Source organism: Haliotis rubra, unplaced genomic scaffold (genome assembly GCF_003918875.1).
Source record: "Haliotis rubra isolate DU_JTF1 unplaced genomic scaffold, ASM391887v1 Scf1357, whole genome shotgun sequence".
NCBI lineage: Eukaryota > Metazoa > Mollusca > Gastropoda > Lepetellida > Haliotidae > Haliotis > Haliotis rubra.
The window spans coordinates 195,602-208,866 of NW_025765289.1; the positions used below are offsets into that span (position 1 = coordinate 195,602).

Below are 13,265 nucleotides of genomic sequence, written 5' to 3' on the forward strand. Positions count from 1 at the left end.
ACACCAGATACCAACCAGTTAACACCAGATACCAATCTGTTTACACCAGATACCAATCTGTTTACACCAGATACTAACCAGTTAACACCAGATACCAACCAGTTAACACCAGATACCAATCTGTTTACACCAGATACCAATCTGTCTACACCAGATACCAACCAGTTAACACCAGATACCAACCAGTTAACACCAGATACCAACCAGTTAACACCAGATACCAATCTGTTTACACCAGATACCAATCTGTTTACACCAGATACCAACCAGGTAACACCAGATACCAACCAGTTAACACCAGATACCAATCTGTTTACACCAGATACCAATCTGTTTACACCAGATACCAACCAGTTAACACCATATACCAACCAGTTAACACCAGATACCAATCTGTTTACACCAGATACCAATCTGTTTACACCAGATACCAACCAGGTAACACCAGATACCAACCAGTTAACACCTGATACCAATCTGTTTACACCAGATACCAACAAGATACCAACCAGTTAACACCTGGTGAGATACCACCAAATCTGCACCTCATAACATCCTGTCCCTACTTTAAACAACTTGTAAAACAGCTGACTAAACACACCCATATGTGGATCAATTTTTAATTTCACAAGGTTCCCCTTCCTTGACACTGTTTGACTGTATTACTGGGAGTACTTACTGACAGTATCAGTCATGAAGCATGAAGGGCACTAGGTGAAAGGACACAAGGTAAATAATAAACATCAACGTAGTCAACCAGAAAGTGCATCATGGGAACATTAAGTGACAGGGCAGTCTTTAGACGGCAAAGCTCATGTTAAATGCATTACATACATTTTCTAAAGGCAAAAATACATAATCAATCTCCCAACTTGAAAACAAGGCTCTTCACTCCTCAATATACAAACATCATGGACATTCAGGTACAATGTACTATGGGATATTCAACACTAAAACAAAACATACCAGTACCTGCTTAAAGCAACTTGAAGGAATTTTCATTAATAGTTCATATTTATTTGATCATCTACTTCTTAAGAAAGGCATCATATTGCATAGGTTCTACACTACCTATGTTAACAATAGTTTAACCACAGTTTTCTACACTGTTAATACACAGGTCTCCCTGTGTGGTGGAAGATCCTGAGTCTCAAAGTTCTTCAGAAAGGACATATACCTGTTGGTGAATCTTTGTTAAAAAATATTAATATATATTATATTGTTGAAAATTCATCCTTTTCAAATTCCTTGATAAAATGTTGCAGTTCATCATTTCCATGCATCAGTTATGTGTGGTACTACCTGACTCTTGCACAGTATATTGTAATGTTAGAACTGTCAGATACTAGCTGCCTCACAACTAAAATCCTGATTGTTGATGATGATGATTTGGAGATTTAACATACTTTCCGACATAATGAGTATTTTCAGCATTTGAAATACCTGCCTGCCCGACCGCCCGGGATGGGTTATTTTCAACATGGACTGCCAGATTCTCAAATTCACCTGCCCGACGGTCGGGTTTAAATTTAGACATGTATATGAAGTTAGTATTTTAGTTTTTTCAATATTTTACAAGTTTTAATGTAATGATACTAAGTAAATTAGTATTTTTTGTGGGCAGGCAAGTTTTGGTCAGGGCTGGAAAGTTTTACATGTTAAACCAGCCCTGTGGTCTGGCTGAAATTTTTGGGAGTTTCATACCCTGGTATTTTGCACACAGTCCTGGATTTATGAAGTGAGTCCCAATACAGCTGAATCAACAAATACTTGATCCATGCTTACATAACGCATACTTGCCATTGAGGGATAAAACAACACAGAGCCTAAATACCAAAGTAAGTGTAATAAGGAAAGCACTAATCTGTGACTACTGACCATGTAACCCCACATCCTGGACTTGTAGCTCCACTGATACTTACACAGCTCTTGGGAATTGCATGTGAAGATTCACTGAATGTGTTCAGCTGTCTTTGACAAACAGGAAATGTTCCCCATGGACAGTCCTATATTTTGCCAAATCAATTTCTTGCCCTTCCATTAAGAACCATCAGTATACATATAACCAATTAACAGAGGCTCCTGTGAATCTGATTTAATAAAACAATATTTTTCATATCTCATTATCGCCCTTATAGTGTATTAACAGTACATACAGTAATCCAATTCAATAGCTGAGGGTACCAGCCATTCACTACAGCTTTGGTCGGTCAGAAGTTATTTATGCACTAACATACTGAAAATAATTACTCTCACAGTAGGCTTCCAAATTTTTGTGAGTACTTGAGAGCAAAGCACTGAGACGAACATATCTAACTTCTGTATCTTCAAAATGAATATAATCAGGTAGTTCCTACTGCCAAATAATAAAGTTATGCTGTATATTGTTGTGGGTATTCTATACATACTGTTGTTTGTGACTGTGAGCACCAAGAGGCAAGTTTGGTTTCTGTGGGTTTTTTTCGCTGCAGAGACTGAAACTTCAGAATGAAGCTGTTAGAGTAATGAAGCCCTATCAGTTTAGTAATGAAGCTGTTAGAGTAATGAAGCCCTATCAGTTTAGTAATGAAGCTGTTAGAGTAATGAAGCCCTAACAGTTTAGTAATGAAGCTGTTAGAGTAATGAAGCCCTATCAGTTTAGGAACCGTTCATAACGTATGGCTGGGGATGGGGTGGGGGTGGGGGTTTGAGGTTGATAATGATTTTAAGGGGGTCACCCATTTTGTTTTGGGGAGGTAGGGGGTCATCAATTAATACACATGTACAAGAGGGTGGGTCAGCAATTTTGTACATGACATGCAGGGGATCACTTACTTTGTACATAACTTTTAGGGGTGGGTGGGGTGGGGGGGTCATTCACATTATATATGTTTCTCCATTAAAATCATCATCACCGTCCTAGCCATAACTTATGAATGGTCCTTCAGAAAGCTGTCTCCAGAACCAACACAAGAACCGTTATCCTGAGAATAAAACCTTGCAACTGACAACTTTATCCTTCCGATCAGAGTTCTAAATCTCATAAACACCCTCCGACATGTTCTATCCCTCACAAAGTAACCGATATGAGATACACAAAGATATGTCAGTATGGTAATTCCACTGTCCAACACAGCCATGTGCTACTGTTACTAACAACAGCAGCAGAATCCAATATCATCTTACACAAGGCAGTAAGTGTGTACTCCGATACTGGGTACAATCTCTAAACAAACTGTTAACACTCCCAGGCAAAGTGGTCTCATTACCTGATAACATTACTACAAGTGAAATCTTACTCCCACTATATTCATGTGTGGCCAACACTTGCACAAAGATCATTGTGTTCAGAAAGTACTTGTGTCAACTTTAGACTGGCAGCTCATGTATGCTGTTATTATTGGCAGGAAATTAAAAAGTCCTTTCTATAAAAGTGATCATATTTACATGCATGTTTTGTTTTTATCACAAATATACACTGGCAGTATGTGTGGTAGGAAATTGCTAATGTGTCATAAATTTCTTTCACTCTTTAATGGGCAACAGGTTCAGTGGGTACAGAAGGATCTTAAAGGAGTGAATACACAATGCCATAACATATGTTACATCTTAAAGGAGGTCTGGACACAGTGCAAATTGGCAGCCCCAGCTAAACTGATTCAAGTGATTCAAATGAGACTTTGTTTTCTTATAACTCAAATTTATGATGCCCGTCATCCAGTCAGTCAGTCCAACATGGAAATTTGGCTATAATTATGAATCTCCTCAAATATAAATATACTCATAGAAACAAATAAGGGAACACATGAAAGTACAAGTGTTCCTTTATTTATTTCCAGAAATTCACTCACGGTGCAATACATACCTTGTGAAGAAACCTGGAAAGAATAAAGGAACACTTGTACTTTCATGTGTTCCCTTATTCGTTTCCATAAGTATAATATATTCAACATGAGCATAGAAGAACAACACTGATCCAGTAAACAGTATCTAGAGTGAGTGAGTTTAGTTTTACACCGCACTCAGCAATATTCCAGCTATATGGCGGCAGTCTGTAAATAATTGAGTCAGGACCAGACAATCCAGTGATCAACATCATGAGCATCGATCGATGCAATTGGGATACCATGACACGTGTCAACCAAGTTAGAAATCGAGCCCAGCCACCCGATCCCATTAGTCACCTCTTTCGACAAGCATGTGTTACTGAAGATCAATTCTAATCCAGATATTTAGATAAATTAGATAAAAAAAAATCATAAACTAATAACTTGACTAATTATCTTATCCTTTTTCAAAGACAAACATAGACTATCCTCATTACACAGTACAAAAAGCACATTTATTTTACTAAAATTTAGGGGACAAGGTATTTAATAAATGAAGTTAGCTAAAAAGTGAAAATAGAAAAAAAAAAATTGCTTTGTATTTTATCATATACAACATACCATGTGTTAAACAGTGTTCTGAGAGGTAAAACATTGTATGTGTTGTGAAAATATACATTACCATTTGTAGATTGTAACATTTCCAAGCTCAAAACAAAAAAATAACAATGTTTCCAAACACATCTTTGGTCATAATCTCACTTTCAAGTCAAGTCAGTTTCTACTCTATAGCACTGTTGACAGTTATAGAAATATGTTGATAACACTAAAGTGTGTGTTTATTGCACTTCTCTTTAATAGATCGATAAATATGCACTGAAAAGTCAATATTTGCATTACCATATCAATGACATATTCTGATCACCAACATTGATCTCACCGAAGATCAATAAGATACTTAAACCTTACATCACCAGCCTGTCAATCACAGAACAGAGCACTGATAATGGAATAGGAACCTTTGGTTTTTATGTCACTAATCGTTTCAGTCTGTCAAAATAAGCATTGATACAATTTCTTTAAAAACGAAATTCAAACACATGGGCAAATAAAGGGCAGTACAAATGTTTTTCAATATTATATCAATATGCTTTCATAAAAATCAGTATTTACACTTACTTGAGGGGTTTGAAGATATTGCTGTTGGCATTGGCTTTGTTGGTTAGAAATATGAAGGAGGACTTCATTCTGCCTAGCCATGATATATTTTTTTAAATAAAGTGACAAATAAGACATTTTAATTTTTTTTCTCTTCTATAATAGTTAAGCTGAAACTACTGCTGGTAAATATGGTCTTTAAACATTAACCTTTTATAAAAAGATTCAGTTTTGATATCCCCACTTTGGCAAGGAAATGAGCTTAATAAGCATAAACTTGGCCAGACCTTACAAATAAATGCAGCTTACTAAATGTTTTGTAAAACCATATGTGACAAATTACATGTGATTTATCACAGCTATTTTCACCTTTACACCAAACAGAATTTGTTTCTGAAGATAGACTGGGTATTCGTTTGGACTGACAATTTCTATTTCCATCAGAAAATGATTTGAAAAACATGAAAAAGAAGACAACTACAATGGGGAAATGTCGCAAGGTCAAAGTAACCATGGGAACCAGGTGATATAAACAACCAAATAATGATCCATTGCATGTCTCCCACATATTGCAGTGTACAACATAACTCACAAGTCAGCTCACTCAAAGATTCCTCATCAACATCAGCATAAAAACAAAATGTGTACGGCACGCAGATCAACAGATGGTAAAGCTTTATTAATTTCCTTTCCACCCTCTTACAAAAAGCTAAATTGTTAATCACCATAGCAACAAAGAAAATAAACATCCATTTAATTACAAATAAATCAAACCTGCCAGTGTTTCTGAGACACACAGGTAGAAGCATATGTTCTACTGTTGTCTTAAGGATGAAAATTACCTTAGGAAATATATTAGGTGAAATTAATTCATTGATTGACAGGAGTGATCACTTCCAGGGTGGGTTTCCTTTGTTGTGCATAGAAACTATACCGCAGGTAATAAAGCCATGTTGCTCTGTTGCAATGTGCCGACGTAATTGTTTGGTTACCGTGGGGAGCTCAATATTGGGCAGTTTTATTGCTCAACTGAGACAGAAATCGCAATATCAGTTAGCATAACTCTGTGATAATTGGATTTATATGTATCAAGTTTCTCTTCCACTTGAATTGGTAAAATTGTTTCTGAGTTGAGAAATTTACAAGAAACTGGCAGAGATTTCAGAGTGCAGCAGTAACAGGGAAAGAAACTTTTAAAAATTTCCCACTAGACCATAGGACCAGTGAGTGGACAATAATTAGTGGTCCTCTCTGTACTTCACTGATCCAAAATAACATTCGTAGGTTTACTGAACTATCAATACAAAATTCACTGGCCACCAGGACCACTGCAAACTTATCATTTAGTGGTACCGGTACAGATGAATTTTTACTAGCCAGGGACCACAAGACCAGCATAAATTTCACACACTGACCAAATCTTCAGTAATTGTTTAAAGGCCGAACCATTTAAATTTTGGTTAAACAGATTAATCTAACATGCATTTTTCACAACTAAAAAGTTACTTTAATGATGTGCTTGCATGGGAGCAGACTTCTTGGTTTAGTAATTTTGTTTCTATTTTTTTGGCATGATTTTTTTTCTCAGGAAAAGATGCTCATATGGATCATGGAAACATAGTTCATTCTGTGTCCTGTGATTTGGCATACAGTGTTCACGAATAGTGCCCTCTGGCAGATTCGCCAACGGTCCGATAGAAGTCTACAACCCGCCGGCCCAAGTGTCTAACAGTATATTTCACAATGACTTTCACTGAAGTTGTTATATGGGACATGTAACACCTGTTTGCTGTTTATAAATCTTATGTTTGTTTATAATTTCAGTGCCAATTATAAGAAATGCTAAATCTGAAATGTGTGTTTAATTTTATTCTATGGGTCCTGTGAATTTTCAATGGGTCAGACAGACGTCTGAAACTTACAGGACCAAATATCCTGTTCCTTTGAAACACAATTCTTGAACACTGGGCATATTCACTCAGAATATAGATCTATGAAACAGACTGACTTACAGACTGAGTTGGTTTTACGCCGCTTTTAGCAATATTTCAGCAACATCACGGTGGGGACTATGAAACAGAACATTAATCATTTCTGCCTATGTAATTTCTGCAAGGCTGAAAAAGAATTTGGAGGAAGCAAATAGTTGACACTGTTGATCATTAACATAACCACAACTGCACTAACACAAAGTCTTCTGTGACGACCTAGACAAAGATAATCCAAGAACATCCACATCACGTCACATTGACGACACACATGCGCCATCATTAGACAATGAAACAGAAGTGTATAAGAACTGTTACCTGGACCGAGACTTTAGATCACGGAGATAGAAATCCAGATCCGCTCCGGGTTGAGAATGAGCATCAACCTCAACATCTTCTGGTTCAGGAGTCTGATGCACGAACTTCAAGAATGTTTTATTGCGAGGATCTGATACACTGGAATTCTCTCTGTCATATTCCTGTAGAAAACAAACATTAAAATCTTGACATTGCCAGTTTACAAGTCAACTCAGCTAGAGTTGTCTCTTTTTCCATATCAGAATAATAACATCTTTCATTTTAGGGTCAGCCTTAACATAAAACACATTTATTTTCAGTGACCAGCAATAAACTAGGTTACCAATTAAACAATTGTCAGTTATATATAATACACATTGTTTCAGATGAGAACATAATCAATTGATTCATGAATATGATGGCTCTCAGGTTATGTTAGCATATCTGTTTTCTGCTGTATTATGGTGGCATATGTTTTAGGGCTGGATATTGCAGAGAAGTTTCATATTGCAATATATTGCAATGCGAAAAGCATATATTGCGATATGTATTGTAATATATTGCAAGAAGTTCTTTTAACAAAAACTACTTATAATCGAGTTAATGCTTGATTTATAAAGCAAAACACATGTCACCATGCTTGATTAAGCTTTAATAACAAATTTTAATCATGACAAAATAAAATGTAAATAATATTTGGCACAAAAAAAAAAGGAAAGGAACAATTTATAAAACGGAAATATCCAAGATTTCTGGAGTGTTACTAAGTCTTTTCGAATGCATGTCAAAATACCGGTTTTCAATCAGCGTATCGCAATACGTATCGCTTTCATGTCTGAACTGGTATATATACCGTAAACCGGTTATATATGCGCGCAGCCCTAATATATTTACATAATGGAGTCTGGATCAGGCAAACCATGCAGTGACTGCAATAATGAGCAACGATCTGTGATCATCTAAGAACAATGACATCGGCAAAGTCAACTAACCACTTGATCCACCTAACCACCTGATCTAAAGGGTTGATTCACATGGATAGGATCTTCGGACCAGCTCCGACTTAAATTTTTCAATATTCTCAGGTTGAGCAAGTTTTGGTGACACTCCTGGTTCCCTTGCTCTGACCGTACATTTTGGTTTGGTTTGTTCAGCAATATTACAGCTATTTAACAGTCTGTAAATAATCGAATCTGAACCAGACAATCCAGTGATCAACAGCATGAGCATCGATCTACGCAATTGGGAACCGATGACATGTGTCAACCAAGTCAGCGAGTCTCACCACTCGATCCCGTTAGTCGCCTTTTATGACAACATGTGTAACTGAGGGTCAATGCTCTGACCATAAGGACACTACTACAGATGATAAAGTACCTATAGTTTTCAGGTGAATGAACACTAAAATTACAATTGGTGTAAAACATAAACAAATATCAGAAAAAGAGTCAAAAGAAATAGAAATGAATATAACTTTTTTTTAAATAATATAGAGTAAAACTGAAATATTGATTAAGAAAACTGACCTCGCCTCCATACTGAAGCACAGACTTGCACAGCCTGTCTAGAGTTCCAAGTTTCAAACTCAGGTCAATCAGCTGTTTCCCTTTCCGTTTTCTGCGAAACTTCTGACTTGGAACATTTGTATTTTCCGTATCATCCGGAGCTGTGAACAGCAACAGTGCCCCTTTCCGAGTCAGAAAGGTTTTGGGAAGGTCCAGTTTCCCATCAGAGTTTTGGAATCTGATTCCATAGTTTGCTGTAGTGGGAACAGAGCTCGGTCCTCGAGGAGAAACAGTAATGCCATGACGATGTGGTCGAGTGGATTGTGCTGTTTGGGGGAAGACATTCTGAAAACAACCGTAAAAAAGGAAGATCATTATAAAGGCACACTGACAGATATTTACATTTATTGCCATTATCACTGAAGAGACTATGCCCAAAAAGCACACAAATTCTTGCAAGTGCCTGTCCATAATTATTATTATTATAATTTTGCAAAAATGTGAAAGTAGAATAATACAGAAAAATATTTTTTAAATTCTAATCTGCTCTCCTCACACCAGCATACAAAATATACACATAGTTCCTTTCTCAAATGATAGTATATGTGTCAACAGGCTGTGTTCCCCAAACAAAGGTTGATGCAGAAAGAAGTACACCATGGATTTAATAAACTAATGTGTACAGCTACTGATGTAAGTTTTATTTACTATTACAGTATCAATCAATACATTTCAATCAATGACTTCTAAATGCAATACTAATTAGAGGTGGGCATTGCCGAGAATTTTCATATCGGAATATATTGAAATGCGAAAGCATATATTGAGATATGTATTGCAGTGTATTGCAAGAAAAAAAATTTAACAAGAAACTACTTATAATCGAGTTGATGCTTGATTTGTAAAGCAAAATCACAACAAAATCACTATGCTTGATTAAGCTTTAATAAAAACTTTTAATCATTACAAAATAAAAATGTAATCACATTTGGTGCAAATGAAACAAGGAAAAGAACTATTCAACATCAACACAGTGGTTACTAGTTTGAACTAGTTTCTCAACTATCAAAAACAAAAGCCCTGAGATTTTAGACAGCAACTTGACCTGGTCAGGCCATATCAGAGATCACTGGTCATTAATGAGTAAATATTTAAAACATTCAGATCCAAAACTTTGAGAAGCACTTGGACAAAAATTAAGAACACAACTTCAAATTGAACTTAACAATCCACTTAAATGTAATTTTCACCACGATCATGCCCACCACCATTACCACAATTGCCACAATCATCAACATCTTCAACACCATCATCACCACACCATTGCCACAAACACCACCATTTATCACAACCATCACCATCAACCATCACCATCATCATCACCACACCATTGCCACAAACATCACCATTTGTCACAACAATCATCACCATCATCATCAACCATCACCATCATCATCATCATCACCACACCACTGTCTGTGTAAAAAACGGAAATATCTGAAGATTTCCGAGTGTTACAAAGTTTTCCGAATCCATGTCAAAATACCAGTTTTCGATCAGCTTAAAGCAGTATGTATCATTTCATGTCTGAAATGGTAAATACCCGTAAACTGGGTATACTGCACAGTCCTAGTATAAATGAGTGATCATATAAATAGGAATGTGATGATTTTTTTATCCCAGTTTTGTACAAGAAATTTCAGAAAATGATACATATATCTTACAGGTAATGTATTCGTTCAGTTAAGTAGTTTGTGAAAATAACTACCTTTGTATGTAAATGATATGTGATCTTTAAACATGTCACAGAAATTAACGCCCATGCTATATTAAATAAAAACATATATCACAAATGCTATTTTGTCATATCTCATTACTATAAATACAATGTGTGAAGCCCATTTCTGGCCCCCCCCCGGAATGGAATATTGCTAAATGCTGCGTCAAACTAAACTCACTCACTCACTCACTATAAAAATAAATGCTTTCAAATATACATTACACATGTTTGTTCAACATTCTGTATAAAAAACAAACCTCAGTAAACCTTTTCTCTTACTTTTATTCCTGGACATATAATATAAATTAAGTCTAAATGCAAAAGGTAACTGAAATAAATTAGTAATATATAGGAACATTAAATGAATGACATTAATCCCAATAACGAATTAGGAAAACATCCATACAAGACTTACCGTATTTTCTTTTGCAAGGGTCAGATCAATGTCCCCATTCCACGACCCGTAGCCCTTTGCTAGAGAACTAAGTACTGACATTGCCTCCCGAAATCCTAAAATCAAACCCTCACAAAAGAAGGTTTAGATTTCAGGCACTTGTTTTACTATAAGTTGTCAACATCATGTAGTCAAAGTTCCCCAATCCAGGCAACTGCCATCTTACAACAGACTTGTTGACACTTGAGTGTTCGCCAGGGACAACGGTTTAGGAGACACTCGCGCTGATCTTTCTCCAATAGTGTTCATGACAAGAGTGATATATCACTTCATTCAGTTCAATCACTTTCTGTGTGGACACCTACGGGCTAACGCCCCTCAGGTAGGAATTGGACTGGCCCAATATTTTATGAATATGGCTTTATTTGCATTATTGATTTTTATATGATTCTAATGTATTACGTTTTCCCATAACGAAACATTATTGTGTCGTTAAATGTTTTAGAATCAGGTCCTGCCGTACACCCCTACAAATAATGTTTACATCATATTGGAACAGTCCAGAATTACAAGCGCATGCGTGCGGTCGAGACACGTACTTCCGGGTTAATCGTCAAAATGGTGAGTACGGGCAGGAGATGTATGTTCCGAATCCATAGTAATCAAGCTCTGCGTGATCTTTATTTCAACTGACAACTATTGCCCTGCATAAAACGTTATTGTACTTATCGTATGCATTCACTATTGTTCTAATTTGGGGCGTTTTATGTGTTATTGGAAGAAGATGTGCCACGTATCACTAGCCGGTACCCTTCTTCCGGTTAAACATAAACATTGCGATATTTGATTAAAATATAAAGATAACTTCATTTGAACACAGAACTGGCTACTGCACACCATTACGCGCATACATGAGCAGTTGCAAAGATGTAAACATTGCAAAATATTCTAATATGCTAGCTGTATGATATCCTAAACGTATGATCGTCGATGTTCATCTTCACACAAGTTGTTCATGATAAGTTGTAACTAAAAGGAATTCAGTTATCAGAATGTTTTCTGCAAAAATGGATTTTTGTTAGTACGACGAACAATTGAATTGATGTGTCCATATTCTAATTGACTTTAAGTTCGTGTGAGATCGGTTTATTTCACTTGCTTATCCTGCTTATGTGAATTTATTTTATCCACGTATACACATCCTCAATGCGGTGTTTGAGTTTGTTCCAACGTCTACAGTGTTATTAACATCAGAAAAACTAGCTGTCTATGGCAGACCAGTGCTCTATTTCTGTCCCTTACCCGCTAATAACTCTCACACATTATATTTCACAGACATTCTTTCAATTGTGAGCTTGAACTTGAAGTCAGCAACCATTTACAAGACCTTTGAATATTGTTTTAATATTTTGACCCCCATCAGCAGGCCTTGATGTGCCGTAGTATTTATACTGGAAGAGCATTAGAAATAAACTTTTTAACTGGAGGAAGTACTTATTCCACCATTACCAGGCATTCCCAGTTGTATACATGGTATACCAGAAGATAGACAACCAAGTGAAAGTGCTCACAATTTAGTGATATCACTGCTTCTTTCAATTTGTGAGAGAAAAGTTTAATTTATTGAACACATTTCAGACTTTGAAGGCAGTGTCAATGCTATACCATGTGGTTGAGATTTTGTCACATCTCAGAGGCCCAGATAAGCTGCGTATCCTGGTAAAATACGCATAGAAAATTTCCAATTACGCATTGAAAAATAATTGTTGCGTACCAACGCATTTAAAATGTTAGATACGCATAAAAAGTTTAAAACAAATGCGTATGGATTATATTTATAAAAAATCGTTTGCGTAATGAAAAGACATCGATTGCTATCAAGTTGTACTGTTAGTATAGGACTAGTGTTGTACTGTCAGTACAGGATGAATGATTTTTTTTATGAAATCATTTCCATTATATTTAAGTTGGTTTTGATTAGGTATGATATAAGGCAGAACATACCTGCTTAGTAAACGTACTCAATGACATAATGACTTAGGTGAGTAAAATCACTGAAATACCCACATATTTGAAAGCAGTGGGTAACGGAAAATGAAATACCCACTCAAAATTCATAATACCCACTCCACAAAAATACAATGGGTACAGTACCCACATGAGCTAAATCTTATCTGGAGCTCTGCATCTGTTGAACCTTCCACTTTTGGGGATGATGTAATTTTAATATGCCATTGTCCCTTACTGCCAAATTAGAAAAACGGTATTTCGCAGAGTCAGCAGATGACGTTCAACGTTACAAGAATATGAACTTGTTTAACTTGATCCCTGGTAGTC

The 13,265-nt window shown here is 36.2% G+C and overlaps 1 protein-coding gene across 1 annotated transcript in view; it reads right to left on the bottom strand.

The window, feature by feature from the left end:
• The window catches only part of LOC124268034 (apoptotic chromatin condensation inducer in the nucleus-like), a 48,776-nt gene extending 37,516 nt beyond the window's left edge, over window positions 1-11,260 (bottom strand). Inside the window, exons 1-3 of the mRNA XM_046703040.1 lie at window positions 10,950-11,260; window positions 8,776-9,099; window positions 7,271-7,431 (exon numbers count right to left, since the gene is read on the bottom strand). Of these exons, the coding sequence (XP_046558996.1) occupies window positions 7,271-7,431; window positions 8,776-9,099; window positions 10,950-11,030 (566 nt within the window). The 5' untranslated portion in view covers window positions 11,031-11,260. The remainder of the gene's footprint in view (window positions 1-7,270; window positions 7,432-8,775; window positions 9,100-10,949) is intronic.
• Window positions 11,261-13,265: the final 2,005 nt, after the last annotated feature.